The sequence below is a fragment of the Petromyzon marinus genome, chromosome 6 (genome assembly GCF_048934315.1).
Source record: "Petromyzon marinus isolate PM22_M1 ecotype Great Lakes invasive population chromosome 6, UKy_Petmar_22M1.pri1.0, whole genome shotgun sequence".
NCBI classification, from domain to species: domain Eukaryota; kingdom Metazoa; phylum Chordata; class Hyperoartia; order Petromyzontiformes; family Petromyzontidae; genus Petromyzon; species Petromyzon marinus.
The window spans coordinates 5937124-5953329 of NC_133672.1; the positions used below are offsets into that span (position 1 = coordinate 5937124).

Genomic DNA, 16206 nt, shown 5'->3' on the forward strand with positions numbered 1-16206 from the left:
CATTCAATAGCTATCGCTGTAAATAAGATTTAAAGTGTATAGAGGAGAGCCGCTTCATGGATATATTGGTAGACTTACTTTTGCGCGCATTTTTTATCGGAATTTTCCTACCAATGACGGGGTGGAAAAGCGTCGTATAGCACAATGTAAATAACCTTCCATGGGTCGGTCGTTGATGTCTACTTTTGAGTAAACAGAAAACGTTAGCAATCCTCTGAAAACATTTCTGAGGTGAGTCCAAAAATGTAAACCATCAACTTGCATGACTGAGCAGTATCACATTGCTTAATATATTTAAACATAAAACTTATTACTGACAACCTCATCAATGTATTTATTGTTTATGTGTGACATGTGTAAAAAGGTGAATATATGTATCGCAAGAATGTTATTTTTCTGAGATTCATATTCCATTCGACACATCTGTTTTTTGTTTGGGCTCATCAGTTAAGACCAGACCATAGCTGTAAGGGAGCATTGAACAACCTTTTAACCAAACGAATATCTCTCCAAATAACTACTGCTAACCTTGATGAGCCCACGTGTGAACACGGTGACCTGTTTGTTCGTCTCTCTGCAGTGACAGTTACTCAAACATAATCTCATTTCCACCCAGTGAAGACGAACTTGCAAGTTTAACGCAGTATCGACAAGCACTTTAAGTTACATTATAATGTCTGTTGTTCATACCAGAGGGAACACACATGCAAACAATGGCTGTCTTACACAACCTGCTAAATACAGTCATTAAATGAAACAAATAATTAGCATCCTCGGTAATACAATCACAGTTTGGTAAATAACAATAATTTTCTCCTATTCATGTACAAACACTGACAGACGTTTAATTAACGTGTAAATATCAATGCGATGTAAAACAACTAAGATACGTTTGAGAACAGCCTATCAAATGGGAACAGTACTACGGAATACGGACACAACAATTGTATTGTGGACAATGTGTGTGAGAGTTGGAGTCTGTGGGAACCGAAGTACTCTGAAGGCCAGTTGAGAACGGAGGGAATTTAATATTTGAAAGCAAATGCTCATCCCATTCTGCATCGTCATCTGATCACCACCATGGATATTATTTGTGCGCCTTGCGAAGAATTACAATCCACACAGGGTGACGACTGACTAAAGTGATATCAGCTGACCTGCAAACATAACAAGGTTGCGAAATCAAATCCTGGTCAGGTGTCGACTCAGCTCATCAAGTTAACTGTGGTCATTCCTTGGAGACACTGGCCATTCCTCAGGGTATCGCAGCGCAACAATCCCGCACATGAACTGATCTGATCGCTTCATCTCCGCTTCAGTTATCCCCTTGGGAGTCTTTCCTTCTATGGCTGAGATTCCAATGTCAGTTTGATCCGCTAACCATAAATCAAGCTGTGTGCCTTCCCCAAGCCTGATTATCTTCCTTAACGGCCAATATGGTATCCCTAATTTAAATTCCTTCTCTGAGCCATGACGCTCATTTTTCTGTCTCTCGGTGCAATTGCAAAACATGTAACTCCCCACGTTACTTTGGACACATTTCACAGCTTTTGTTAAAATGTATTTGTTAGTGTCCACATTTCTAATCTGTGTGTCAAAGCGGGTATTATGCAATTATTGAAACTTTCACAAATAGGCATTACATTAAAAATTGTATTATCAAGTTTTTATCATCTAGCTCAGTCACCCAAAGGCACTCCCTCCTGCTCTCACTCACTCACTCACCTCTTTACCTCATTATTTTGATTGCGTATTTTGACTGCGTACGAATGTGAAATCGTAACTGCTGCTCTGCATCTACATCGGCCATACGAAAAAATAAGAATTCGTGTTTGTTGATGCCCACACGACTGTGCCCACCTGATGAAGCCATTGAAGAGGTTGGTGGTGCATCGGATTACGCGGGCCGTGCGCGACTCCTCGTGCCGAGAGCGGGACAATGTCAGCCCATCGTCCATGTGGCCCTCCTGGTGCATGATGGCCTGCGGGTTGTGTGGGAGGGGAATGGAAGGGCGTGCGGGGTGCAGGGGGAGGGGGTCGGCAAAGGGAAAGAGCTTGGCCAGGCTTCGAGAGTCGAGCACCGATTTGTGTAAGAACCAATTCGTCGTCAGTTAATTGTGGACCGATGCTTACTTTGTTGAGGGCGATATTAGCACGAAAAATAAAGAGGAATTGATTGAGATAACACGGGGACACTTCGGGATGCATTTTTTAGGAAAATTTGGGAGATTTCCTATTTTGAAATTAGAATACCATCCCATGTTGGCAGCATTAGCAGCTTTGGCGAAATTGCCCGTCAAGACCAAGTTAAGCGATTTGCTGCTCAAACAGAGCACTGGAGTGACACTCATCTTCTTTGGTGGCCCTGAACGGCATTCGGCATTCCACATTCCCATGACGGTCTCTGCATTAGGTAACGATCTTCCCATAGAACTCCGCCTGACTTCCAGGATTGTACCTTAAAAAAATACACTTTCTTATTTTATAAGATATCTCTACTAATTTTGGAGAAATTTGGTAGATAGGAGTTTTTTTTTTTATTCGGGGGCAGGTTTCATTGGCATGTGTGTTGAGCATTTTGAAGACGATACCATCACCATGCCTCGTCACTGAGCTATTATCCCCGTTTGTTGTGTTTTTGTGACTTTTATTGGAAGTTGTTTTGTGATGCTGTACAGCGCTCTGAAACCTCTTTGTGGCCTGTTGCCCTTCATAATGTTTTTCAAATGAATAACTAATCACTGTTGACCTCCCACGAAGTGAAACTCATTTTATCCGGGACCACTGCACCGAGCTGATCCCAAAATGGGACTTGAACTCGGAAACGGTTCGACTGCAGGTCGAGCAACCTGCCACATCTCACCACCTTTGTCGGAAAGTCCCTTTATTATAACAATATCACCGAAGGGGGTAAAAAAAATAACAACAGAAACAAACACCCGTATAGTAATGCAATAAAATATGTTTTTTGGCCTTTACTCAGAAGGGTTTAGGGAAAATTTCTGACAATGTCAAGGCAGGACAGGGTGAGTAACTTGAAAGTTCAGAACGTAGCAGGAATGTACTGAAAGAGGTGTGTTAGGAAGTCGAGAGAGGTAGGGCAACGTATGCAGGAGACAGAGTGAGGGGAGGTTACTGAGACAGATACTGGGCTGGTTTGCAAGTATGTTGAACTTTGTTCGCACCGTACATAGCTGACCGTGCTAACTGGAGGTGCGGGGGAAGGACAACAAACTAAAAACACACGCGCAAAGTAAAAATGTATTGTCGAGGTTATTTACGAGTTATTTGTATTCTTGTAAAATTTAGACAAAATTGATCAATAATACATTAGCGGTGGAATGACAGTGAACTTAATGCCCTACTTCTTGGTAATGACATCAGGTCTTAAACACCCCTTTAATAACCAACTGTGCCATTTGTTTATTCCTCCGTAGGAGTCACCGAGTACGGGATTGCCTCGTTGTCATATGAGCATCATCACGGCCAATCAGCCTTAAAACGTCACCACGCCTTTTGGCGTCTTCTGGTCCAACACCAATGGAGACTAGGCTCGAAGAAAAGCCGTCTCGGGTGTGGACCAATCAAATTCAAGGACAGTGCATATTATTATCAGAGTTGTCTTTTTTGTTTGCATTTTGACTGCTTGTGTTGTAGTCATTGCAAACACGATGCCTTGAATAAAGGTGTCAGTTTTTGTGCCGGTTAAAAGGGTAGAACCTATTCCTACGTCACCACGAATTTACAAAACCGCTGCTCAGAGATGAGCCGCCGAAGTGAAGGCGCAAACCCACTGAACGGAATGCGGTTGAAACGGACTGTGGCAACGATCTGGACCATCCAACAACAGTCGTGGCGATGTGCAAGCAGGACGGAGGCGAGGCCCAACCTTGCGTGTGTACGAGCCCATGCGTGCGGTCTTGGCATCGGCTGCCTGGTAGGTGAGCCACCGCCCGCTCTCCACATGCTGCATGTAGCACACCGAGTCGCCGTACTTGATCTCCGGAGAGCCCATGCCGTCTATGTCTCTCCGGGGACCCGAGTCCAGCTTTTCCTGTGGAGAGGGAACCGATCGTGCGAAGGAAACTTAGTCATCGACGTTCATGGCTACGCAATCAAATATAAACATTGAACTCTTTCCCGTTCCAAGAAGTCTGCAAGTTGCAGGATGGGTCTTGCAACGCGCAGGCAGTAAGCGTTAATTTAATCTAGAGAGGCGTTGCGCCGTTGTTTCTAAAGACATTGTACTCACCGCAGAGAACTGCAGCGACAAGACCGCACTTTTTGCGCAATGATAATTTCAATTTGAGTAAATTGGAGACACATTTCCAGCATTTGGATGTTTGTATGTGTTTTTTTTTTAAAGTTATGGGAGGAAACCAGAGATCCCAGAGGAAACACATGCAGAACAGGGGGAGAAGATACAAACTTCACAAAGAAACGAGACCAAGTTGAGAATCAAACCCCTTCTTACTCTGAGAAACAAACCATACCATTGCGCCACCATTTAACTTTCATGTTTCACTACTTCCAAAATTGTGAGTAATCGGTAAGTAGGGACTGATTACTTTTCAAAACTCACTCTCTCAACGCTGCTGCTGAGCACCTATAAAGACCAAAACGCCACTCCAGTGGGGCACAGGTAGATAGGGGCATGGACTGTCAAGTTAAGAATAAAATAATGTTATAAATGTAATAGACAGCAGGGCATAAGGACCGGGGCACAGTGAGTCAGAGCAGTGCGGAATGATGCGCAAAAGGGGGAAAAAAACAGGACACGGAGGGCTTTTATTTGTGTGATGGGCTGGGATGAGAGGATTAAGGTTGGGAATTGCAGTTGGGAAGCAGGGACGGACACAAAATGAGCAGTGGGGGATGGTCAGGGGAAGACAAAACAGAACTTTACAGGAAAGGGAAATGTGTAAAAATAGCACAATGAGGCCAGGTGGAGGTGGTCAGGGTCAAGCAGATAATGATGGGACAAGTTATCGTGTCTGCTTGAAGGTTCACGGAGGATGTGTATAGTTACTGCTGGTGGAGTGTCCATTCCATAGCTTGCTGACATGCAGAGATAACTGGTGGGGTGCAGGAGAAAGACGGTAATGGATTGGTCTTGCATGCAATGGAATCATGACGGGTGATTTGATACTGGTTTTCAAATGATCCCTTAACATGCTGTAACCAAGACATAACACCAGGCAAGTGACTGTATAATAGTACATTATAGTAACCTGGCTTTGCAAACCTGCAATGGAAATATTCTGAACCATTAGCCGTCCTCGCTGTGTTATGCTGCAAGCCAAATTATTCATTTCGTGCAGCAATAGGCATGAGGGAAGGTTGTTGTTTTCCAACATTTGATTGTATCAGGACATGGTTCTGTGAGCAGGGCTCGTTCTGACAGTGTCCACTGCAAGGGCTGTAGTCGTACATAAAGCCGTAGGTCATGGAAGTGAGCCGTCTTGTTTTGATGGAGACATTCACGTAGAAATATTGTTTGCTCTGGAGATGATTGTCAAACTGGGGTTATAGTGTGTTCAAATAACAAACGGCAGTGGCGAGATGTTAATTACCTCGCCTGGTATATAAGAAGTAGTGGGTTCGATCGTGACCCTGAGTTTGCATGTCTCTGTCCGTGTATTTATCTCCGAGTCCTCCGGTTTTTCCCTCCACATTTAGAATCAACATGCATTTACAGTATTTGGCTGCTATAAATGTCCACATGACAAGCCACTTCGTAGGGCTATCATTTGTGGCCAGGTCGCTTCTGAAAAAGAGCTATGTAGCTCAGTGGGCCTTACCTGGTAAAATAAAAATAGTTTAGTTTAGTTTGATGTCACGTATTTAGTTAGAAAAGCCTAAACGGGTTTAAAATAGTTGTTTTAGGAGACTGGCTATTACATTGAGATCCTTGGGAAACTGATGTTTGATCTGGAAACATTTCTAAAGTCCTGGACTTATTAAAGCAGGCAAACCCTGGATGAGTTTCACTCTCAGTCTCCTCTCTTGGGATAGGATTGGTAAAAAAAAAATGCTGCTATGTCGTCAGATTTTACAGGCAACCAAGCCTGATGCAGCATCACCAGGTCCACACGTCTGTGTATTTTACTAAACAATAACTTTCCAATATAGGCCTCAGAAATATTGGGCATTCTTTTTGTAATGTAATTCTCCCGCATATACATTCTCAACTACATAGTCTGTCTGATAAAGAACAGTAGTGAACTCTTAAGTGACACAGGCTAAAGACACTGGCCGTGCATCTCTCTGAATGCTCAGCATGGCCGGGCATCAGTGCAGCTTTTGCAAGCGTGATTGACAGTGACTGCGTCGAGGCAAGGGGTGTCCGCAATCCGATTCCCCACAATGAGAAATGCCTTTAAAAGTGGAAATGAATTATCGGCGTCAATAATTCGCCATCCCAGATCAGAGTAAGGTTGGGCGGCACGGACAGAAGAAGGAGAATGCTAAACGGGTGTGTTGCCTGCTGCACCCAGCTGATCTGGCTTTCATCGCACGTTCTTGGCGGCGAGTGTTTTCCTGATTGAACGGTGGGGGGGGGGGGGGGAGACGTTGGTGGAATGTTATTGATGGCCATTAAATAGGAGGGCAGCACACACACACACACACATGTGCCTCGCACCACCACCGCGGAACAAGGCATTCCTTTGTTTTGCGGTTTCGTGGTCCGTTTTGTTGTCGCAATCCTTCCGCCACTTTATTCCTCCTAGAGATGGCAGGATGACAGTCGCGTGCAGGCATGCGCGTCCACGTGAGCGGTCCTCTTTAACAACGGCTATTATTACGGCCATGACATCACAATGGCTGGCGGTAAAATTAGGTGGCCGCCAAAAATACACGCACTGACACAACGAGTGCACTTTAGGTGGCAAGACAACGCACGCTCGGAGGAGTAAGTTCACGTCTGCCAACTCAGGTCCGAGGAAGCCGTAAAAACGTTACGGCAGAAGTCACTGCGTATAGAATTACACTCGATGCGACCATCAATCACCAAGACAGACACTATTATGCTTCGAATAAATAAGTTATTTTTTTTCCCCTACTTAGAAACCGGTAATGAAATTAAAACAAAATAAAGAATCACATTACGAGGCAGTGATTCATAAATCGGATTGATATTAGACACCCTGGATAGAGAATTAACAGTTAATAACTAAATTTCGATTTAAAGCTTTCGTGACTGCAGGGATTCATATTATTAGTTCTTTCGGTAAAGTAACGTAGAAGGGAAATAATTAAATAATGAAAACAAAACGTAATAAAATAAAATCCTCACGACGTTTCGGCCACAATTCAAGCAGCCGTCCTCAGGTGAAGAAACAGCTGTCGGAAAGTCAACGTCCACATTAGGACGCTGTCTTAATGTGGACGCTGTCTTTCCGACAGCACCTTAGGACAGCTGCTTGCGTTGTGGCCGAAACGTCGTGAGGATTTTATTTTATAATGTTTTATTTTTATTATTTTATTATTTCCCTTCTACGTGACTTTACCGAAAGAACCAAGAATAGTTAATAACTACTGTCTGTCCCTTGTTAATAGCACTTTGGGCGAGTTCCATCTGAATATTACTTCATAATAAGTTTGTTGCTGTTAATGTTGTGAATGACATTTAATGATTAATATTTCGTTGTGTTTTCCCATCTCAAAATCACTGTACTGTATAGCTGGCTATGTGTTGCAATGCAACTTAGAAAATTAGGCCAGCCAAGGTGGAATGTTTTTGTTCACACATATTAAACTTTCCCTTGCCCATAATTTTTTCTTTGTAAAAACTACATCGCAATGGCTCACAACTACTATTTCCTGCACGAGTTAACTGTGAATTCAATGTTACAAAACAACAACAAAACTAAATTATTTGTGGTGCAACAAACAATGGCTTGAACAAAATACTTGACTCAGGACAGTGATATTTTGAAATTTACCTGTTTTCAATGAGAAAATGTGGTGTGCATTTGTGTATTTCATTCACGTAAAGTCCTGGTCACAAAAGCAACGTTTTGTGGGGAATAATAATAGCCATCTTCTATAATTTTAGGTATAAGCAATAAAAAAATGAACACTACCCAGGAACAAACATTGTGTTACATAGTGTGATTAAAACTGTGATGAACTAATTCTACCTAAGTTGTCTTTTTTTGGATTTCAGTCCAAAATATAATTGAATAAAACCTTCACCTTGACATGACATTAAAGTGTGTGTGTATTTAACCAATGCAAATAACAGTAATCTAAATTAAAACGTTACGACTAAAGTTTGATAACATTTGTACATTTGGACGGCAGCTAATGAAGCGAACGAAAATGAAATAGTTTAGCCGAAGTGCAAATTATTGAAATTAAAACCTTAAAAGCCAAATGAAACATACAATTTGTACAGAGCGTCATATTAATTCAGTTTCATTCATACTCACAAAAACATTTTTTTGTTCCTTTTGGGATTAATAAATACAACTCAATGCAGTACACATGGAGAGTGCTCGGTCACAAACATTGCTCAAAAACACCAAACAGTCGGGTACTGTCAGAGCCAGACATTGGCAGTGGAGAAGAGTTGGATGTCGACTGTTGAACAGTTGAGGGATTTAGCAGAAGGGAATTAATGGTGAGCTGTGGTGGCATTTACAGCATTGTCCATGAAGACCTCTTGACCTTTACTGTGATGGCATTGTTGCTTCTCCTGATGAACGTAGCTGTTAAATTGAGCATGGCGATCGGCTCAGTATGAGTGAGCAAGCACGGCAGTAAGTTGGCGACAGCTGAAGGGAATTAATGACCCATATATCACAGAACCTGTAGAATTCGTTTACAGTTTTGACAAAAAGTCTGCGCCCAGGTTAAGTCGTTGACATGTTGCCTTGTCAACTCCTGTGAAGCCAGCACTCACACCAACATTATCAGCAGCCACGGTTAACCGACGACCAAATTAAGGCCTTCCCTATCTGTCGATACATAACTTGCAATATGGTGATCCACCTCCATCTCCTATACATAAAGCGGTAGCAATATCCATATTCCTTGATTTCAATCAAATCAACATGCTTCCATAGACGAATGAGCAATGGGGTGACACTCATTTCCAAATATAGCCCTGAGCCAGTGGTAGAAATATTCCACATTTCCATGACAAGGGGAAGTCTATTCATACGATTACCTCCCACCACCGGCATTTGAATTTGCAAATTTCTGATTGCAAGATGAGTACTCTGACCACAACGACGAATATTTTGAGTGAGGCTGCTGGACGAGCACGTGACTAAGTTACCTCCTCTTCTGGTAGAGGTGTATCTACGTCTGTGGACTCTTCTCTACAGTGGCAGTTAGTGCCGGGAGGGAATATGCTAAACGACACCGACGTACAAAAAAACAAGATAATGTAGCAATATTTTATATAGAGCAGGTAGGTATAAAAGCAGGAATTTTGGCAACATTTTACCCGCAATATGAATATGAATAACCTCCGCTCTCCCTAAAACTAGGCCTAATCGCCGAGTCAAGCCTGTCAAGTTACTAAGAACACTTTCATTACCCCTGGACAGGCACAAGCATCAAGCAGTGGGTCGACGTTTCCAGGGCAGTGAGTCTGTGCCGCCGCTGTAGCAAGAGATGAGGTTCAGCCGTTGTCCCAAACAACGGCTTCAAAGAAGAAAAGCGGATCACACCTAACACTGCCTGTTCCGCACCATCGCCCTACACGGGATACCAGAGAACAAATGCAAAAATTCAGCAACCACTGCAATGGCAGGGATCGTTGTTATCGGAGGAGGCAAAGAGAGTGGCCGGGGGGGGAGATGGGGTAGCTTAGTGGGGGCGAAGACGTGGCCGCTGTTGCCAAATCCCAGGACCCTCCCCTGTGGCCCCCATTTGGGGGCACGCGTAGCCCTCTCACCTTGGAGGAGCGCATGCTGAAGGCGCTGGTCTTGACGTCGGCGCAGCCACGGTCCACGAGCAGCAGGACCCGCTCCTCCGTGAGCGCCAGGTACTTGCCCGTGGTGACGTGGCGCAGGCGAAACGGCTGGCCCCAGTGCAGGTGGTTACCGCTCCAGCTGGTACCGGCGACCGCGTGAAGGGAACGTGAAGCACAAACGACGACGACGATAATAATAATAGTCACAGGTGAAATGCAGCCAAGCAATCGCATGCTGATGATGATGATCACCACCCCAACGGTAGGTTGAGTTTGTTCATAAGTACGTATGTATGCTGAACTTCTTTCGCACCGTACGTGGGCCAACCATGGCAATCGGAGGTGCAGGGGAAGGACAACAAAATAAATGCGCAAAAAGGTTATAAGTGATTGTCGAGGTTGTTTACAAGTTATTTGGATTCTCGTAGAATTTGGACAAAAATTAATCAACAATTCATTCGTGGTGGAATGACAGTGAAGTTAATGCCCTACTTCCTGGTAATGACATCAGGTCTTAATAATCCATTTAATAAACCAACTGTGCCATTTGTCTATTCACCGTGAGAGTCACCGAGTGCAGGATTGCCTTAGGTGTCATGTGAGCATCGTCATGGCCAAACAGCCTTAGAACGTCACCATGAATTTACAAAACGCTACTTTGCTCACAATATCAAATAACCAAAGTGATTGTTCCAAAATAAAGTATTGAGAGCCTGGAAGATTAGTGGCTGTGGGTGTAGACGGCTAAAGGTGGGTAGGCTGATAAATGGATAAATGGTTTCTGCAGATGGATGGGGAAAAGTGATAAATGTGGTGAGCAGGTGAGAGGGGAGATCGATGAGGTGATGAATTAAATAGCAACAGAATTGGTAGGTCGCCTGCTTTGGTAGGTGATCTGAATTGGCGACCATGCGGATCACTGGAGGCGTGTATGGGTGGGTTGACTGCGGATGAGTAGCATGAACATAGAGTAACGAAGCATCATAGTTTCTACCCTCTCCTTCCTTCCCATAGGGTTCATGGGGGTAGTTGGCATGATAATACGTTAGTGTTGATGAAACTTTGAGTTGATTTTTGAAAGTTTGGTTTAAAAATAAAAATGTTATGTTTTTGTTCCGGTTTAACTTAATGTAAATGCCATAGGATTTATTGTAGTATTGGAGGATGTGGGTGCGAGTGAATGTGGAGGCGGGTGGGTAGATGCGTGCGTGGGTGGATATGTGTGTGGGTCAGTGCATGCGTGGGTGGATGCACGCGTGTGTACGTAAGTGCATGTGTGTGTATGTGTGTCCTTGTGTGGGTTTGTGTGTGCGTGCGTGCGGAAGTGTGCGAGTGGGTTAGTGGGTGGTTAAGTGGCTGGGTGAGTGTGTAAATGGGTTGGTGAGTGGTAAGTGGGTGAGTCAATAGGTTAATGTTGCAATTAAGAAAGGGCAATTTTGGGGTAATCTTAAGTTATAGGTTTAAGGTTAAGGCCAAGGTTATGGATATATTATTGTTACTGCCTGGGTTAGAGTTACATAATAGAATGTTAAGGATTCGGGCAAGGATTAGAGTTATGGTTGGCATTAGTAGTAAAGTTCATATTACAAGTGTAGGCTTATGATTAGGGTTTTGGCTATGATTACAGCTAGCTTTTTATCCCGCTGAAAGAAGATGAACTTCAGGAAATTTAAGAAGACGTCAATAAAGAAGGCTACAAAGTTGTGCTTTAGATATCTATATATGAGCAAACCAAACAAAACGCACGACAACTTTCACAAACCACTGGAGACATCTGTCCGAGGGACACAACTGGAGGTGGACATGAACCAAGACGTGGAAACGAGGAGGCGGACGACAGCTGGTCAGAGTGCTTTTGAAAAACTGAACTTAGTTAATAGCAATATGCCTAATGAATATTTGTTATAGACATATATTAACCATACATATCGATAAGAGACATCAACAACGGACAAATAAAATTAAGGATGAAAAGTGTGCAAAGGAGCAGAGAAAAGAGAGGTGCACGCTGGGAATGTACACAGATAGACAAAACGAGCAACACATGGAATCGGAGAATAATTATGCTGGTTAAAAACATGTTATTGACATTTTCGTTGACTCGTTGATCTGATAGCAGCTCTCAATCAAAAGGCTGCAAATTGAAATCCTGTCCGTCGGTGGAATTATCCCATTGGCAGGGATGACGGCTGGCGATTGAGACGGAAGACGAGGTAGGAGAGTGAGCTCGGGGGGGACGTCCACCGTGAAGATGGGATCACGAGGTCAGCGCGCGTGCAGGAGCTGGACCGACTGTGCACATCGTGAGACCTTGAAAGATGGCGACTGCTTAGGGAAGTATTCACCCAGGAGTGGATAGTTAATGGCTGGTGATGATGAGAGTTTGAGTTGCCATGGTGTGATTGTTAACTGGCGCACTCTGTCTCAGTCATACCGAGCCGCCAGATATTGGGGACTCGCTGTGGGCGGTATTGTGAGGACTTCAATACTTAATTGCAGGCCGATTTCTTCTTTTGCTTTTTAATCCCAAGCAATACGCATTCATATTCGGTCACATTCGATTTTGGACTGGGAAGCTCAGCCAGTAAATTAGGCTTTGATCCGGCTCCGATGGATTCGTCCCATTGCTGCCGTCACGCAACGTCTCAGCGTCGGTCTCGGTCGGACGAAGTGTCGCCTGTGTGCATGAGGAGTTTACCTGACTCGGAGGGTCTCCAGTCTCCACAAAGAGCGGGCGTGGCTGCACACAGCCCCGCCTTCGTAATGCACCGAACTGCAAGCCCCACACACGCGCGCACACGACATCCCCCGTTTAACCCATTGAAGCATGCACTCTGGACCAATGGGTATCCATGCACGGGCTGCGGTACGGATTCCGTGCAGGAGAAACATTCAAATGTGCTCAGGGAACATCAGTGCCGCATCGGATCGACAGAACACGAATACACAACGTGAAACAAATGCCTAACACTGTGAAAACGAGAGCTGGGTAAGTGTGACCTCTCTGTATATCATGTTTTATGTATTTTGGTTTCTTCCCATGGAAGGCGGAGGGTCGGCGCAGGGGATGGGGGGGGGCAGTGGTGGAGGCCATACCAAGCAAGTTGAGAGTCACTGCTCTAGAAGGATAGGAAAAAGGTTGTAATGTAAGCACTCATTAAGGGCAGTATGGCATGTTTTACAATGCTGATTGTTGAGCACATTCCAGCACCAGTCATTCATGTGAGGCTGAGTTGACCTTACAGGATGCCCATGCAACGTTCCAATACCAATGAATCCACGGGTGGTGTGGATCGACAGGAACTAAATCTTGTTGGGATCACAGCTCTGTGAGCTAATCAATATTCTACCACTTCCCATCATGTGCAAATGCAAAGCAAATCTGCCTTTTAGCCATGCGCTTTTTAGGAAACTGTCCATGAAGGTTACCATGGCTAATAAGGTGTCCAACATCCTTTGCATCATCAGGTCTTGAGCTTCACACACGTGATAATGAATATACCACCACTTGGGTGTTATGATGTCTCATTCAGGAACCAAACCGAGGTTGCCACGATCATACATGATGTGCGTGAATCATTGTAGTACGCGTACCGTTGTTCTCAACCACACAAGGATAAAGATCCCCCCGTATAGCCTTAACGGACTGTTGGGGCAAGTGCTGTGAGCGAGCACCTATTAAGGTCATCGCATCGCATGAAGGCGGGTGGTGTGTTGTCAACACCACGCGTGGGCGACCTTTATCTGCCCAGTGTTGACGTTTACTAACCACACCAGGCACTTATCCAAGCTGAGACAGCTGGAGGCCCGGAAGCAGTTCGCAATATCCCTCGCCTCCAACCTGAGCCATTGTAGCGAATCAAACTGAATATCGCAGGGTTCTCGTGAGCGCAAGTGGGCCAACCACTGGGGGCTCCACCACTCCCCACTAACAACAACAACAAGCGCTATTCGCCACTAAGTGGCAGTGACGTCTCCACGGCGCTTGTGCCAGGCTAGGTGCACCTTAAGGCCACTTTTAAGTGTCGAACGCCCGCTGACAGGAGGTCACGGGACGGACCCAGGTACCACGGGGGTCGACTTTCCGAGATGACTGGCCGATGCACCACCTCTGCCAACCCCCCCAAAAACACATCACAACACGCACGCGGCATGCACACACACACACGGACACACCGGGCACGCAAATAAACTCCCCCCCCCCCCTCCAGGCGCGAACGCGTGGGGGCTCGTAAAAGTTTCAGCAGCCCTACTACGCCTTGACGCGCGTTTTCCAGCGCGCTCGCGAAAAGCGGGGCCCGCAAATGTCAGCGGCCCGCACGGGCGAGTGTTTTACAACTCGATACTGTACAGGGCAATGCGACACCACCGAATCCAGAGGCGGCGATGCCCTCACAACTCGCTGCCCAACCACCCCCCCCCCCCCGCCGCCCCCCCGAAACTTCACATTCGTCACCGTCACCGGACGCAACGTTCACGGTTATCCGCGGTTATCCGGCCGCCGTGGCCGGGAGTTGAACGGTTAACCGCCACAACGTTCGAGAACGTTGATCGGAATCAAGAGTATTTGATTTATACTGCAGGAAGAATCCAATGAGCTATGAAGCTGTTTTTCACAGACGTCCAGTAGGGTCACGGGGTCAGAACGTTGCAACAACAAACGCCACAAAAACGCGATAGCGGTGCAAAGTGCAAGAACGTCAAAACAAATCATCCAAACGCATACAAATGAAACTAAACCATCCCCATCCTAAGAGGCAAAGCCCACTGAGATATGAACTTATTTGTCAGAAGCGACCTGGCCACAAATGATAGCTCAATAAAGTGGCTTATCATTTGGACATTTATAGCAGCAAAATAATGTAAATAATCTCAACGCATGTTTCTAAATGTGGAGCGAATCCAATCGTTTACCATCATCCGTTGCAAGCTTTTTTTAAATCACCAATTGTAGACAAGAATTGACAAACAGATGACAAGCTTTTGACTCGCACGGTCACAAACTGTACGCGACTGCTCTGTATTAAAATAAAAAAACATCCCTCTACGTACAATACATTTGGATAGGTCTCACAATTATCCGCATTCCAGACTACTGAATATGGACAGGTGGTGATGTGGTTAGGATCACTTGACGAACAATCAGACTGGCTGTGACTTCTCTGGTCTGGGGTTTCCCTCACAGTGTTATTGTCACTCTGATGTCAATTAAAGGAGCAATGTGCTTATTTTTTTTATTCCAGTGAGTATGTATGAGATGCTCCTTATTTAAACAAATATATATTGCTAAGTTACTACTCAGGTTTAATCATCCCTTCATAATCAACAGTTGGTTATCCTACGGAAACGCAGGCTCCGGCCACAGGAATATGGTTATCCTACGGAAACGCTGGCTCCGGCCACAGGAATATGGTTATCCTACGGAAACGCAGGCTCCGGTCACAGGAATATGGTTATCCTACGGAAACGCAGGCTCCAATCACAGGAATATGGTTATGCTACGGAAACGCTGGCTCCGGCCACAGGAATATGGTTATCCTATGGAAACGCTGGCTCCGGCCACAGGAATATGGTTATCCTACGGAAACGCAGGCTCCGGTCACAGGAATATGGTTATCCTACGGAAACGCAGGCTCCAATCACAGGAATATGGTTATGCTACGGAAACGCTGGCTCCGGCCACAGGAATATGGTTATCCTATGGAAACGCAGGCTCTGGCCACAGGAATATGGTCATCCTACGGAAACGCAGGCTCCGGCCACAGGAATATGGTTATCCTACGGAAACGCAGGCTCCGGTCACAGGAATATGGTTATCCTACGGAAACGCTGGCTCCGGCCACAGGAATATGGTTATGCTACGGAAACGCTGGCTCCGGCCACAGGAATATGGTTATGCTACGGAAACGCAGGCTCCGGCCACAGGAATATGGTTATCCTACGGAAACGCTGGCTCCGGCCACAGGAATATGAAATTCCCAACCACTGGCTCGCAACCTCCGATGGTTGATGAGTGATGACAGCTGATTGGAGCTGAGAGACACCGATTCATTTGTGTTGTTATTATTATTCTTAGGCTGTAGCCCCTTTGATCATGGTTACATGACCCGCATGACAGGAATATTTTAATGACGATTCACTCCTAACCCTTAAATGGTCTTTGTTTTTTCGTAAACCCCCGAAGACATTTGCAGCTGACGAGGGAGGGCGGCGTTTCTGACTCACAATCAGCCAAGGTTTTTGGGGGCATTTTCAGGACGCAGTTACACTCCCACCCC

At 45.2% G+C, this 16206-nt stretch overlaps 1 protein-coding gene across 13 annotated transcripts in view; it reads right to left on the minus strand.

Moving 5' to 3' along the window:
- The window catches only part of LOC116939631 (ryanodine receptor 2-like), a 332153-nt gene that overhangs the window by 224019 nt on the left and 91928 nt on the right, over positions 1 to 16206 (minus strand). For all 13 annotated transcript variants that reach the window (XM_032948287.2, XM_076062962.1, XM_076062947.1 and 10 more), the window contains 4 exons: positions 12627 to 12701; positions 9911 to 10067; positions 3890 to 4054; positions 1861 to 1982 (listed from right to left, as the gene is read on the minus strand). In XM_032948287.2, coding sequence (XP_032804178.2) covers positions 1861 to 1982; positions 3890 to 4054; positions 9911 to 10067; positions 12627 to 12701 — 519 coding nt within the window. The remainder of the gene's footprint in view (positions 1 to 1860; positions 1983 to 3889; positions 4055 to 9910; positions 10068 to 12626; positions 12702 to 16206) is intronic.